Source organism: Pantherophis guttatus, chromosome 2 (assembly GCF_059756535.1).
Source record: "Pantherophis guttatus breed Tessera chromosome 2, ASM5975653v1, whole genome shotgun sequence".
NCBI lineage: Eukaryota > Metazoa > Chordata > Lepidosauria > Squamata > Colubridae > Pantherophis > Pantherophis guttatus.
In genome coordinates, this window is record NC_142064.1 from 193226984 (window position 1) to 193243039 (window position 16056).

The 16056-nt window shown below is 36.2% G+C and overlaps 1 protein-coding gene across 1 annotated transcript; it reads right to left on the reverse strand.

Annotated features, from left to right (window-relative positions):
- Positions 1–374: 374 nt before the first annotated feature.
- On the reverse strand, positions 375–15267 carry CXCL14 (C-X-C motif chemokine ligand 14). Its single transcript, XM_034403703.3, has 4 exons — positions 14525–15267; positions 13239–13344; positions 6212–6322; positions 375–1467 (listed from the first exon to the last, which is right to left on the reverse strand). Exons 1-4 carry the CDS (start codon positions 14586–14588, stop codon positions 1452–1454), a joined length of 297 nt encoding a protein of 98 aa, XP_034259594.1. The 5' UTR covers positions 14589–15267; the 3' UTR covers positions 375–1451.
- Between the last annotated feature and the right edge of the window lie 789 nt (positions 15268–16056).

Genomic DNA, 16056 nt, shown 5'->3' on the forward strand with positions numbered 1-16056 from the left:
AATGCAGTATTTGCAACATCCGGAATCCAAAAAAGAGGATTTTATTAAGTTCCTTTGTGTGACTAGATAAACTTTGCAAAAGGAAAAGACAAACCAGGGGAACAAGGGGATGAAACAGAAATAACAGTTTAAAAAAAAATATGAATCCCATCTTTGGGATTGATGGCATTCTTTTTAAATGTCTGAACAGCTTTTTGAAAAATATGGGTAAGAAAGTGCACTTGAATGCAAGATACTTCTCTGTGAATATGGGGATTTCTCCAAATTCTAGTGGAATTAATAGCAAGAGATTGGCCTTTAATGTTCACAACAGCCTAATCCAGAAATAGTTTATTAGAGCCCCAAATGTTGAATCCAATGAAAATTAGCCACCAGCCTTTAAAATGTATTTTATTCCTTAAGTTTCATTTGTCATAGAAAGAAATATGAAATCTGCATGCAACTCCCTAAATATTTCAAACATTTAAATAGTGTATGATAATTTAGCAGTACAATACATTATACAGAAAGATAATATAGGGAAATCTCCTATAGTATATTTACAATTGAAAAGGTAGTTTTGTTACTTGTATTTTTTATAAAGAGGAATGTACTGCTTACCAGTGAAATGATTACATTCGAAATAACAGATTGTTGCTTTATGACTAAAACTTAAATGTCCATTCCCCTATCAGAAACTTCATCCCTTCCCAATAATAAGGTACATTTTTGGATAATTCTAAGCTACAAATCTAAGAAATCATACACAATATACCTGAAGATATCACAGCGCAAAATTGCAAACTTCAGAAGAACTTCAGGTAAGAAAAAAGTGTCTTTTCCATATTAAACTGCTTTAGAAATATTTTTATCCACCAAAAGAGAATGAGTAGTATATTTTATATTATCCCATCTGCAGGGATTAGAAAACAGACAGCTTTTATCAATTTTGTAATGAGAAACCTTATTTCCAAATTTTACAGCAGTAGATATCAATGTACAGAACAATCCCTAGTTTAGGCCCTCTTATTCCATAGAAAAGGACATACCAGAAATGTTTATTGTGGACTAGAAACTTGCCCTCCCCATGCTAAAAAAGAATGACTGTTCTAGATTTTGTTTTTAAGAAATTAAGATTCATTTTATGAGCTTATAAAGCCCAATATCGAGTCATAGGAACAGAATAGTTATGAAATTAAGATTATACAAATACATTTTAAATGAAGATTATGTTTCATGATATTTTTCACTAGAAAGGAGGCATGTATAGGATCTAATATATAAAGACACTTATGAAATCTGGTGGCTTTTTTGCAGCTATAAAATGTAAAAAGTGATCCTTGGTAACAAGAAAAGTGCTTTATAATTAACATAGATGTTGAGTTGTGTCTTGTGAGAAGTCATCTTTGTTGTCCATCTTTCTTATGCCCATCTATTAATCAATCCCACTTCTTCTTCTAGACATCATTCTCTTACTCTTCATAAACTCTGAAAATATAAAAGTAAAAAGTAAGAAGAAAACATAAAAGTAAGTTTGATCAAACAGTGGAACAACCCCATAAGCTATTCAGTAAACTAAAATTCAAAGCATTGATCCATCAGCCTTCTTGGGCAAATGAGATATAACTTCTGTTCTCTTTCGAAGTCTTATGCTACTTAATCAACTTACTGGAGGTATTAAAACAGAATTTGTATGGCCATTGGCCAGGGGTGCGATAGAAGTAAATTTGTGCATTGGGTAGAGGATTGGACTAGATGGTGAAAAGTGGTGTTTACTATTATGTTTAATAAAATTAGCTTCCTATATATGTTTAAGGCAATGCTATTATTTTGTGTTATGTCAATATTAGGTTAATTGTGAGTTTTGTTATGTTGCTGTGGTTTGTTGTTGCATATCTAAACTGTTTTGAAAGATATATGTAAACAGTTGGACAACAATACATTAGGAAATACAGAATGGGAGATTTAATATAGGAAGAGATTTAGAAGCTGCTTTGTGAATATCTTCAAGAAGCTTTGACATGTGTTTCAAAATTAAACTCTTCAGGTTCAAAAGCAGTTGATTAAGTATAGAAGCCTGCTTGTTTATATAGGCAATTGCTGTAATTTATAGCTTTTATTTTAAGACCAGAAACCTATAAATACTGAGAATGGGCAAAAAATGTTTAGTAAAACAAAGATGTAAATATTTTACAGAGTATAGCTGTGAATCCAAGTTCAGTGTTTGGACTGAGATCTCCTTCATATATTCTTGTATTAATTCATAGTGAAATGTCTCTTAGATTTGTTTGCTCTGTTCCCACAACATCCTTAATCCAGCCGGTCACTCACACAGCCAAATCTCTTGGCAGTTCTATATTGAGAATGTCAAATCCCCACTCACTTTTTCTAAGGAGGGCCTGGAGAGTATGGGCAAGGCTGGATGATACAACCAGCCCTTCCCTGTTTGTCATGTAGGCAACAATAGGTATGGTTTAGTCAGAGGCATCTGCAAGATTAGATTTTTTGTCCAAATGACCAATGCAGTGTTGCACGAATATGATGCAAACTCTACTCTCTTTATATACATGTGTGAGAGCACAACATCATAAAGAAGGTACAGAGCTCATGTTACGATGGCATAATGCTGCTTTAATCTCTTCCTGCAGACAGCTCTGGGCTTGGTCACTACAGGTAAACAGTATTTGGTTGAAATGTTTGAATGACTAGGCCTTGGCTGTGAGTGAGTGTTGTAAAGATCATTGCTTTTTCAGCTGTTCCTTCTTTTCACTTCTCTATTTGGAGGAGAAGATATGCAAAACAGGCTAATATACTAATTTTTCTCATGGCTGAAATTACTCTACATTTGTGTCTCATGGGGTACATTTAGAATTGACCCTATGCTCCAGGGGGTAAATTGACCAAGTCAATCATTTCTATTTGATGTTCCCACACATATTGTGGCAATGACGCCACTATATTCTCTGACACATTTCAAGTAAGCCATCAGGCACAATACACGTTTATCCCTGCTACATATTAACAGAATCTTACAAGTCTGAAAGTACAATTTTTCCCACAGAACGCTTAGGCTCTCTTCTGAAGCTCTTGTTCCACCCACTATGGAGCTGCAGGCTATGTTGCCTCTTATCTGATCATTACCTAGGCAGCATCTCTTTGCCCTGTCTCCCAAGGTTTTTCTCATTGCAGATACCAATAATCTGTGACATATCTGATAGAATCCAGCACTGACTATGTAACTACTAGTTTTGGTCCAGAAAGGCATACCAAAAATGCCATTAAGGGCCCAGAATTTGTTAGTAAAAAGTGAAGTAACAAATGCGAGCTTATTTACCTCATTAGTGGGACTAAATTGTAATAAGAAGCAAATTTGTTACAACACACCTCCCACTGTTGCATTTATCCATTTACAAAACCAGCAAAATCATAATTAAAATCATCGATTATTTCTAGATATGACACCTGCTGATCCTTAAAACTTTCAAAAGTTTCTAATATATAATTTAAACATTAATTGCTGGGCTCTGCCCAACTTCTGCTGACAAAAAACTCCCCTCTCTTTTGGGGAGCAGGAGTATATTCTCCAAATAGTACCTTCAATGTTTTGCTTGTATTTTGAGCTTTTATCAAAGGGGAACTAGGCAGGCAATCAGACCCTTTGTTCCTAGCAGTTCATCTGCTTCTGCTGTTTCACCTCAGGGCAGGTGTGCCAAAGCTCATTGAACCAGAATGCTGAAGGAAATAGCTGTTTACCCAAGTCTCTATTCATCTCTTTTATACAGAGAAGCAATCTTCTGGCCTTTTCACCTGGGAAACAGGTATTTAATTTGTTCTCTAACCATAAGGGTTTTTGTTGTGTGATCCTGGGGATATCACCCAGGAAGACAGTTTTGAAAGATACTTATGTTACATTGGGTAGCTGGACAATGATTTATCGTACTGGTGCACAATTGCTAAGGCAGAGATGCAGTAAATAAATGGTAGTGATATATTATAATTCTTCTATAGTTTTTATCCTGCTTTCATTATTTTTTTTCATAAATAACTCAAGGTGTGAACATACTTAATACTCCTCTTATTTTCCCCACAACAACTCTGTGAGATGAGTTAGGCTGAGAGAGACGGACTGGCCAGTGGGATTCAAATTTTTTTACTACCGGTTCTAATCCTGTTTTAGGCATGAAAGTCGGCTGGGTGACTTTGGGCCAGTCCCAGAGGTAGTATTCAGCAGGTTCTGACCAGTCTGGAGAACCAGTAGCGTTCAGAGAACCAGTGAGTGGTTCAGAGAACCGGTAAATACCACCTCTGACTGGCCCCGCCCCCATCTATTCTCTGCCTCCTGAGTCCCAGCTGATCGAGAGGAAATGGGGATTTTGCAGTCACCTTTCCTTGGAGTGGGAAGGGAATGGAGATTTTAGAGTATCCTTGCCCTGGAATGGGGTGGGAATGGAGAGTCTACAGTATCCTTCCCCTGGAGTGGGGTGGGAGTGATTTTACAGTATCCTTCCCCTGCCATGTCCACCAAGCCACGCCCACCAAGCTATGCCATGCCGACCAAGCCATTCCAAATATGATCCAGGTCTGGCGATTTTAACTATGTTACTTCTAGCAGGATTATGCCAATTAATCCAAAGGGCTCTGGATGAAGTGGGAGAAGCAACCCTCTAAACCTGCTGCTGGGAGCACTAAAGCGATTTGTTTTGTAACAGAATTATAAAGTTCAGATTGACTCAGAAGACGTTTTAATTTTTACTTTCATGGTATCTTTGGATATTATCACAATGCTTTGCCAAAATCAATGCCCATCAGATATGCCTGGTCAACTACTGCACATCTGGGAAGAAATGGATGGCAACTTTGAAAACAATAGCCCAGCACATCTGAAATTACTAGGTTATAGAAAGATTTTTAAAAGATTTGATTAGGTGAAAGCTTTGCTTATATATGAAGAAATTCCAGATATAGGTGGATCTTTCCTGAATCACGCTGTTTAATTTGAATTCAATCTGACCTTTGTGCATAATATGATCTGTAAGCGAAATGCTTAAATCAAAATTGATCTTAGTATTAGGTTAATTCAGGGTTGTAGCTAAAATTTGGAACTTGATTTTATGGAAGGATTTTAGCAAAACATAAGCAGAGGATCTTTTTCAATCCACTACACAAGCATAATAAGAAAAATAATTTAAAGGAAAAGACATCTGTTTCCCAGAAGGTTTTATTTTTTCAAAAAAAAATTCTCCCTAGGGCTGTCTTCTCAGGAAAAAAAGTTGGGACTCTATTTGTGTAGCGGGTAGGATAAAAATTAAAACTGAGTGGAGCTCTTTTTTCTCTTATTTTCTTTAATCTTTGGTTTATATCTCCCCTGCACCCACTGCAAGAGAGAAGTAAGACTACAGTCTTGTGAAACAGAATTATGCATCAGAAGTAAAAATGCAGAAAAATGCAACAGCTTCTGAAAAATAATAAGCATTGCTTCCTACTCATTCCCTACACTTTGACCACTTATTACACACACAAACAGACACACACACAAGTGAGAAAAGACAAGCATAATTTATGGTTCATATTGCATGCATAAAACATGACCAAAGTATTAGTGTTCATCCTTATATTAATATTTTGTCATAAATTGCTTGTGGGATGTGATTGATTGATAGTTAAAATCTGGAGTGGCATGTTAGTCAGTAAGAAGGTAGGTAGGCAGGCAGGCAGGCAATGTTTAACACACTGGCTCCAGGCTTAAGCAGAAACTTTTTGTTTGTGTGGGTATGCTTTCGGGTCAGTTTTGACTCCAGGTGACTACAGGAGTAGTTCCTGAGTTTTCTTGGCAAGGTTTTTCAGATATGGTTCATCATTGCTTTGATGGGCCTAAGATCACCCAACTGGTTTTGGACCAAAGGCAGAGCTAGAACTCATGGTCTCCCACAGTTTCTAGCCTAGAGATAATTGGATTTCTAAGGAGAATTACTTCAGCAAAAATATAGATACATTAATCAGTCATTTAATGTATTACACTTTTTCAAAGAAATCAATTAATAGCATAAGTTTTTTCAAGTTAGATTGAGCCTGTAGCTACAGAATGACACCTAGCATGCTTGTCACTGTAATATTGAATCAAACGTGTCAGAGACATCTTTTTTCTAAATGAGTGAATTTGGTTAACCAGAAAGCCCTCTTGTTATAATAAGGCTAGATGGTTGCCCTCACCTGCATATAATCAATTACCCACCTTTCTTTTTCTTTCCATATTGTATACCACTTAAGTAATCTTTTTGTACTTGGGAGTTTAGGATGCAAGCAGTATTGATGGCCACCTCGGAATCGTGATTTCATTGAGACTCTGAAATAAAAACCAATTTGTCAGTACAGTATGGAGTGGCTCCTACAATTTTAACAAACAAGATTTGTTAACACCATAATTCATCTTAATTCACCATAATTCTTCAGCTGAAGAAGCTTCTTGGATGAGAAGTGAAACGTCTTCAGAAAAACCAGAAAGTCCAGTTGCCTCTTGAAAAAAGCACCTTTGGGACAACCATAATTGGCTAACTATCTCTTTCTGCTACAAGCATTGGGCAAACTGTTTTTCTAGGTGTTGCTAAACATCCTTTAGCAACATCCTTTCTCAAAATATCCTTTATTACTGACCATGTTGGCTGGGACTGTTGCGATATATGGAGTATTGGGACATCTAGAAAGTTGCAGTAGATCATTACTCTCTTAAGAGCTATTTTGTGTAATGGCCATACATGTTCTGTTTTTCTCTCCACACCTGAAACCTTTATTGCATTGTTGCATGAGATTTTGGTGTGAGGAAGAACCTTCCACTTCAAGTAAGTCACAGTTCATGCACTGATAAACAGACTGCAGTGTCATCCACATTAATGCTGTTAAAATTCTGTTAGAGAATTGGAGTTGGGAGAATAGAAAATCTGGATGTGCTTGGTCCATCTTTCTGGCAATCAAGCTCTTAACAAATTGTTAAATGGTAGAGAAAAGAACAAATCTCTAAAGTAGCATGGATCACCACTGGCAAGATTCAGATGCTAGGTGGATCTATTTTTATACCCCACAAGCTCTCCTATGCGTTACATTCATTTTTGATGCACATAAATAACATTTCCCATATTCAGAGGTCAGAAATGGAAAATTTTATGTATATATCTTGCTGTTCTATATAATGAAACTTCTTAAGAACCAAAAGATTTTTCAGTAATCTGCGGCTCTCAGGTCCCAGCATAATTTTAAAGTGATAGAAGCTACTGTAGCATTCCTAATCTTTGCCGTAACAACCATCTTGACAATATTGTGCAACTCTAGTTCTTGTGTTTTTTTTTTCTGTCACACCAAATGCCTGCTTATTCTCTCATGGATTTCTTTGATGCACTATGGCCTCATTCCTCTTGGCTCCCTTTCTTCTCTAAGATTGTGTAAAATGTTAGAACATAACCATACCAAACAATCATTTTGTTGAAAAAAAAATTCATGAATCCCAGCGCTTTGTGTGACTCTTTATGTCTGAATATGTATATATACACATATACACACATAGAATGATTCCGTTGTGCTTTGTAAAAAACTGTCAAGTTTCTTATTCATGAGTGATAGTAACATAGTTCATACTGCATTCATATAAAGTCATTTTGTTCTGTTAGGCTTAGCGAGCAGTATTATCTCTTTCTTTGTAGGTTATAATCTTTTATTTATAGATTAGCCTGAAATTAGTAATCATGGTTATTTAATGAACTAAAATTAATCTATAGATTGATTGGATTCACATATCACACAAATGTTTTTAGGACAGACATATCTTAACTTGAAGAGTCCTAACAGAGTCAATTTACAATATTTTTCTCTCTGATTGTGATTTAAATTACTTGTTATAAGAAATTTACTATTTATTTATTTATTTCAAATCTGATTTCTTTTTCAAATGAAAATTAAAGGTAAAAAAAAAAGGGGGGGACGACTGAGAAGCATTGCCAACTTCAAAACATTAATATGTAGTATAACTTTTTCATTTAAACATTTTCCTGAAGTATTATAAAAATGTTTATAAATTAAATTCATAAATTAAAATGTACACTCTATACAATGACATTGAGTTAACATATAAAACAGTCCTAAAATTTTCAATTCTGTTGAATTTAGTTTGAGATTGCAACCTTATACAGCCTATTCAAAACAATTCTTTTTAGACAAGCATGGGTTTACATTGTAACAGAGAGAGGAAAAAAAGAACTAGAAACAAAAAGAAAGAGAAAATGTATCAGTCTGTTAGGCAACTAAGTTTTAGGATGATCTAATAAAATAAACTAAAAAAAAAAAAAAACCAAGTGTTTTTGTCTTGTGAAAAAGAGAAAAAATAGAAGGGATCTTAAGACCGCATGCTCAGAGGCTTAATCGTGAGAAGTTTTTTTTCTTTTGCTGTTTTTAGCAAAGAATGAAAATGTTTTCTAATGGGCATTTCAGTTATATTTCTACCTCAGAAGTTCTGTCTTTTCCCTGCCAGATCTGGCCGAGCTTCTAAAAGTCTGGCATTCACAGCTCCCTCATACCCATCCTAAAAAAGCTTGTGATTGTTTTTCTGCTGGCCTTCCAACATCCCACTTCTGCTGGCATTTTGTTTGTGAGAGCACACTGTTGTTTGGTTTTCCCATCAGGCAGCCCAGACGAGTCCTTGGCAGCCAATGCTCAGGCAGGAAAGCCTCGCACTGCTTTTGTTATGCTGATGCACGTTTCTGAACCCTTTGTCAGCTTCAGGTCACTGATGTAATGGAGACATTACTGTCTATGCAAGCGGACTGGGAAAGAGCTACCTCCATACCTTCTGGAAGTTTGAACATTTCTCAGGACCTGTCAGAAAAAGGAGGTCACTGGCACACTGGACCACAGAAGCAATTGGAATAGGCCTTTCCTGATTTTCACATGAAAGCTGATATTTGGGGACTACAGAGTGGGGAGCAAGAGAGGAGGACACCCCCTTTCCTGTCCATGGAGCTATCTTCTGAGTTTATTTCTCATAAAAGGTAGCCCCCTGCCCCCAATCCCGGATGGCCAAGCCATTCCTTTTCTGATCCAAAATTTCACACTAAGCTCTTGACGATTCCATATTAACAAATGCCAATGAATCGCTGTTCTAAGAGAGCCAATTTTTTTTTCTTTCTGAGAATTTCTAAAGACAACTTTCTCTTGTTGGGAGTTTTCATGACCCTTGTGAAGCAGAGTTGGTAGGACACACATTTTTGCACTGGCCCAATTTATCAAAATTTTATATAGCTTCTTCTATAATATAATTCTGTTATTTCTAAGTGCCAGTTTTTGTGTGATTACCATTGCTGTGTGTTAGCAACGGAGTAATTCAACTTATGCAGACAGCACATTTGAATATTGCTTTAAGATTACAGCCATAGATTCATTGGATGGATGCATTACATTTTTGTGGCTGGTCTTCAAATATAATATTGCATTTATCATATATTTACTATCATATTATACCAGTGTCTGGATCACTGATTCTCAGCTCTCTTGCTCACAAAGGCTGGGTATACAGACTCAGGGCAAGGCAGTTCTGAAATTCCGCTCTCCTCCCTTTTCCCTTTTCCCTATCCCATATCCATGTCCATTGACTCTCAGTTGATCATCATTCCTGTATTGCAGGTTGAACAGTTATGCATAGATATATCCCTGTTTTTGTTTTGCTTTCTTTTTTTTCTTTTTTTAAAATTTGATTTATATGCTGCCCTTCTCTGGAAACTCAGGGCGGCTTACAGTGCATTAAACAATAGCCTTCATACTTTTGTATATTTTTATACAAAGTCAGCTTATTGCCCCCACAAACTGGGTCCTCAATTTACCTATCTTAGAAAGGATGGAAGGCTGAGTCAACCTTGAGCCTGGCGAGATTCGATCTTACTTTTAATTGCAGACAGCTGGTGTTAAATTACAGTGCTTAGTCTGTTGAGCTATCCAGGCTCCTCGACATTAAACATTATGTGTTTCAGTAAACACATAATGTTTAATACAGTCCACAAAAAAATTCCCCAAGCTGCTACTCTTCAGATGGTTGTAAATCCCAGACTATTCCTGGTGGCTGGGAATTTGCGAAAGGAAAATCACAGCACTTCTGGTTAAGGAAAGGCTATATATAGGATCAAGTTCAAAGAGAGCATAGCCTGAATTCTACAATTTTGATAAAAGGAATTGTGGAACAACATGCTAGATTCATCCTAAAGTTATAGGGTTAATATTCTTCCCAGAAGCCCATGCTATTGGATTAATTTCATCTGTATGCAAAGACCCTTTTTTGTTCAGAAAAGATTCTCTGTGCACTTAGCTATTTATTTTATTGATCTCCGCTCCTGCCATAAAACTGATTTTCACTTTGGCTTTTTTATTCAGGTGAATAAAATTTATGCCCCAGCCCAGCTTCCTTTTGTTTTATCGATGTAATGTATTATTATTACATAGCTCCAACTACAATTTTTGGCAGATGTTATTTTAAACAAATAATATATCAGAAAACCTTGAATATGCTAATTTTGAATGTCTTCAAATTTACTGAGAAATTATGAATTGAAGAGATTTACTTCCAAATGACTGAATATATAATTTGATTTTACGAACTATCTCGAATATTTATGATCAATTTATTTAACTGCCATATACCAGACCGAGTACAGAGCTGCGAAAGAAGTGATAGTGATTTAGAACAGAGTGGAAGAAATCGCTTTGGCAAGGCACATTCTTCCCTGCTACAAGAATTTTTTTAAGGTATATATTTAACAATTTGATATTGCTTGCAAAGAAGAAACAATGCATTAGCAATCCACCGCAATTCTATTTTTAATTTCTTGATTTTGAATAAATCTCTATAGGTATGCATTATCCTAAAATCACTATATTTTAGCTTATGCTTCCTCTCACTCTGGTTATAGCAGTGTGCAGAAGTGCTCCACATTCATTGAATGAGCACAGAGGTAAAGGGGTTTGATGCACTGTGCACGAATAATTCAGATCTCACCCACCTCTTAACTTTGAACTGTGACGAAGTGTATGTGTGTATATGCCACTTCCAAAATTAGTTTTAGGAATGATCCTAATAGATTATAATAAAACAGAGTGCAGAGCCAATTTATTAAAAAAATGAGCATCTGTTAATCCCTATTTCGGTCCTGGTAAGAGTGGGTGGGCACGTTATAGAAAATGCATGTGAAGTGAAGAACAATGCAGACAAGTTAAATAAGATGTCAGAAATACTAAAAGCACCATTTTAAATAACTTTTATGGATACAGGAGCTCAGTTTATTTCAGTTTGATTCTGCTACAGGAGTTGCTTAATAAGCAGACTACAAATTAGTGTATTTCTTTGAATGTTTATATACTGAGTATCTTATGAAATGTTTAATTATTATTGTAAGTTAGTTGTATTGGTGTTGAATTCATCCATTTTCCCACCCCTCAACAGATTTAGCCTTAGGAAATATCTGTATATCTAACCAGAAGGGTTCAGAAAGAAAAAGTTCAGTGGGGGGGAAAAAAATCTTAAGTCTCTTTTTTATGTTTGTCTTTCTTCAGACTTCAGTATTTTTTTTAAGTTTTAAAGATTAATAAATTTGGAACCACATGTAATATATGGGTCTGCCTGAGAAACATTTGGAGTTATCAATATGAAAAATCTGAAATTGCCAGCAATTAAATCAAGCAAAGAAATTCAACTGGTTCTGAAGACAAACTAAAAGGAAGCACCAGAGAGTGTTGTTTGGAGTTTTCAAACAATGGCAATGAAAAATAAAATTCCTCTTTGCTTACAGAACATTGTTTCCTGGGACAAACTTGTTTTCTTCCTGCTAGAGCAAAAGAAAACGACAGTGTGGAAAAAAAAAAAATTCTTAAGAAGTGGAATAGTGTTTGCTTTTGCCATCATTCCAACACAATAGTGAGGTAAGCTGTGCCTTTCAGTTCATAGATCACTCATCATTTCAATGAGGAGTCACAAGATAGTGATAAAAGTGAGCAGGCAATGACTCTTTTTAATATCTTTACTGTGGAATACTGTTTTTATACGGTAGTATCCAGTATGGAAAAACATCATTCTGGCCACTTCCTTTCCTCAAAGTGCGATGATGTGGGTGAATCTTAATTCTACAAGAGAGCCTTTTCCCCAACTTTTGCTGACTTTTTCAAACTAATATCTGTGGTGTCCTGAGTTATATCATTATGGTGCATGTCTAAAATAAAAGAAGCCACTGGCTATTTGGCATTATATACTTTAGCTAGTAAACATTTTTTGGGGGAGTCTACTACAGAAACATACCACAAGAAAGATGTTATGGGATCTGAAAGTAGCTATTGCTACTTTCCTTCATCTCTCATATTTGATTTATCACTTAGAAGAAAAGGCAATATTGCTAAATGTCTATGTAGAAGAGTCCTGTTTCTTGCATCAGTTGACACAGAGGAGAGTGAGCTGTGATGTACTACAACTATCCTTTTTTTAAAAAGTAAGACTAGTTCATTTACATTTGTTACTTAAGTGGGTTTCAGAGCCCATACAAAAAGTTCTATGTGGGATTTTTTTAAAAGGAAGATTTCCTTATCATGTTTTTGATATGGCAGTCAAAGGGGTGAGGAATGAGTATCATATAAAGTAGGCATGATTAACAATGACTTGCCAAGTAATGCTATTTAGCACAAATTCCCAAAGAGGTAGAGGTGATTTTGGGTACTGAAATCAGCAACTTTACTCAGCTAAGAGAGATTCCTTATGCATAGTCCAAATATTTAGTAGCAGTATATCTCACTGAGCTTAATGGACTCAAAAATAAATGTACTCAGTATTACATTACAGTTAAAGGTTTTTAGTCATTTAAGAGAATGGGATTGCAATAGTTGCACTGTCCTGCAGCATTTTATAATAAATATTTCACTTTAATTGCTTCTGTGAAGATTAAGATTCAGAATATGGAAACTCTAATGCCCACATATACACAAATAAATAAGTACAGATACATAAACAACTGAAAAGATTTATTGCATTTCTAACTTCATATTGCATTTTTAGTTTACACTTAATAAATTAATGATGTTTCCTAAATGTAAGAGAAAAAAAACAAGTTTCCAGCTATTTTTCTACACTAAATATGTTATGCTTCTGTAATAAACAGATTATTTTGACCATTTTAACATTTGCAGAAAGGCAGACTTAAATTAGATTTAGATATAACACTGTTTTTTTTTTTTAAAAAAAAACTTACATGATCATTCGTTCCTTGCAATATGGATATTTTGGCCGCTCTTCAAGTTTCTGAATATCAGAGAATCTTATTTTCGGACCCTTCCTTAAGCATTTGCATTTTGATCCTATAAGACAAAAAGTATGTGTCCATTTGTGCATGTACTAAGTTCAAATATTATTTTTAAATCTACAAAAACAACTGATTTGTTTATAGTTGCACTTTAAAAAACAAGGGCTATATTTGTAAACATTTTAATATCAAGGCTTCAATCCTACATTTGCTTAAGCAGTTTACATTCAGTTGAAGTAGACAGAAGACATGTAAATGTCTCTGTTTATATACAGAAATTAGATCCATTAGATCTAGTAGGGCTAATTCCCAAGTAAACCAACTGGATTGCAACCTTTGTGTATAACAAGCCATGTGACAACCTCATCTTTTAATTCTGCACCTGCTGTGTTGAAATAAGAAAAGCTTAAGGAAAATAATATGACCAATGATTTTCATGGGTGTTAATTTCTTTCCTTTTGATAAATATTTATTTATTTATTTATTTATTTATTTATTTATTTATTTATTTATTTATTTATTTATTTATTTATTTATTTATTGGTTTGATTTATATGCTGCCCTTCTCCGGAGACTCAGGGCGGCTTACAATACGTTAAGCAATAGCCTTCATACTTTTGTATATACCTGCTTAGTAGAGCTTTCAGACACCCCCTCCCCCCAAGCGGTGTTCTTTTTTATACAAAGTCAGCTTATTGCCCCCACAATCCGGCTCCTCATTTTACCTACCTCGGAAGGATGAAAGGCTGAGTCAACCTTAAAAGAGTATGCCAAAAGAATTCCAAATTCAACATTTTACACTCTACAAACTGCAAAAAAATAACACAGTACCAAGCTGGGCCAAAGAGAAATTTAACAACAAACAATTCAAGCCTTCCAACAAAACCAAAATGTTAAAAATTCTTGATACCTGCACCTGTTTGAGTTCTGTTCACTTTTTCCACTGTGCAAAACCATGAATGAGTTCACCCTTCAAAGCTGGTCCTTCCAAGAAGTAAACTTTGGCTGAAAAATTAAATGCCAACTAGGGCTACCCATGGCTTTTCATGGGAGCTTTGCTGACAGTTCTCATTTTTGCAAACCTATATTCTGCAGTCTCTTGTCATTTTTCTTTTTTTCTAAGTCCTTCCAAGGACCACAACTGGATTTCAATCTGCTATTTCGGTGAGGGATGAAAGGGAAAAAAGCCAGAGTGAGTGAGAGAGACGGTGGTTAGTGAGGAACCTGTAACTTACCTTCTACGCTGGTAAAGCAGATTACAAGGACCAATATGAGGAGAACTGCGGTCAAAAGCTTCATAGTAAAGACCTGAAGAGCCTAGAAATGGGTTCACTTAGGTCTCACTGGGTTAACCTGCTTTCTCTTTGCCCCAGGGATTGTTCAGATAGTGGGGGTGTTTGAGGGGTGCCAGGCCAAAGGACGGATCGTGACTGACTCGTCCGGCTTTGCTCTTCTGGTTTCTGTTGTGTCTCTTCCTGCACGTCCCTCCAGTTTCAGCTCCTCTCTGCCTGAGCACGGAGGCTTTCCTCCTCTTTTAAAACAGCTCCTGCTGCCCTTTTTCCTCTGACTCATTAATATGCAGATAGACTCAGTTACTTTCAACAATTTCGCAATTCCCCCCTCCAAAGGGAGGGACTTAGAGCAAGCAAAAATAGCTGATTCTGCTCAAGGCAGCGAAGTATCTTCCTGGGTCTCACAATGTAAGGAGAGAAGATGAAGGTGAGAAAAACGGGGTGAAAAGGAAGTCTTCCTCTCCCCCCCCTCTACCTTCTCTCCCCAAAAAAACCTGGGAGTGAAACCTGTCATAAAAACCCCTTTAGCTGAAACTCTTGGGAAACTCACTGGCTCTCAGGTCAATGCACCTCACGAGGCTCCTATTGAGGATAAAACTGGAGGAAAGGATAGCATTAACCTCACACAGAGCTGGAGAGAATGCAGAACACAAGTGATCCTAACAGGATAGGATTTAAATGTGAATGGCAGCTCCCAGAATTTAGCACAGAAATAACATTGATCCTTTGGTTGTTAGGAAAGATTTCAAAGTTTTGCAGACATACCTGCTTCCTTTCAGAGAGGATAGTGAAATAGTGAATTTCCCCTTTTCAGGAGTGCAGCTCTGGGCCTTGCTTTTTCTGCCACACACTGAAATCTAAGCATGCCGTGTTGCATATTCTGCGATGCATTATCACGATAATGACCATCACTATAACTGGGGAGCAGCTACAGCAACATTTATCAGACTTGGCTGATGTCAATCTAGCTGAACAATCTGACCTTGTGTGGGAGATCACCAGAAAATCTCAGAGCTGAATTGGAAAGTTGAAAAAAAACAACCTAGAAAGAAGGCAATGGAAAAGCCATTTCCATTCTTGTGCCAAGAACCAACTCTTCAGTAATCAAGCTTGATTTGATGGAGTCATATTGAATTAGATGAATGAATGGTTTTGGTGCAGGATATCTTTCTGTTTTCTTTATGCTAATTTGAGACTAATTTCAGTGGTTATTAGAAACGGAATTCCACCAACAAACCATCCCTATAAAACATCTCCCTATGTGGTTGTAAGGACTTTATCACATCATTGGGAGAAAAAATTGAAATCATATGTTTGTCTAGCCTTTGACATCTAGATGATGTCATTTTTCTAGGAAGCACACTGAAGATAATTTAATATCTACTGCTTAGAGTTGGACCAAATAATGGGACTGTATGAAGGGGGCAAGAAAGTCTGCCCACCTCCAGTCAGAGGCTGCCTCACATTTACTGATT

Excerpts from the sequence above, each read along its gene's own strand:
- CXCL14 (XM_034403703.3), bottom strand. The coding sequence starts at position 14,588 with ATGAAGCTTTTGACCGCAGTTCTCCTCATATTGGTCCTTGTAATCTGC. Across the intron at positions 13,345-14,524 it reads CTGCTTTACCAGCGTAGAAG|GATCAAAATGCAAATGCTTA; the intron begins GTAAGTTACAGG and ends TTTGTCTTATAG. Across the intron at positions 6,323-13,238 it reads TGCAAGGAACGAATGATCAT|AGTCTCAATGAAATCACGAT; the intron begins GTAAGTTTTTTT and ends TTTTTATTTCAG.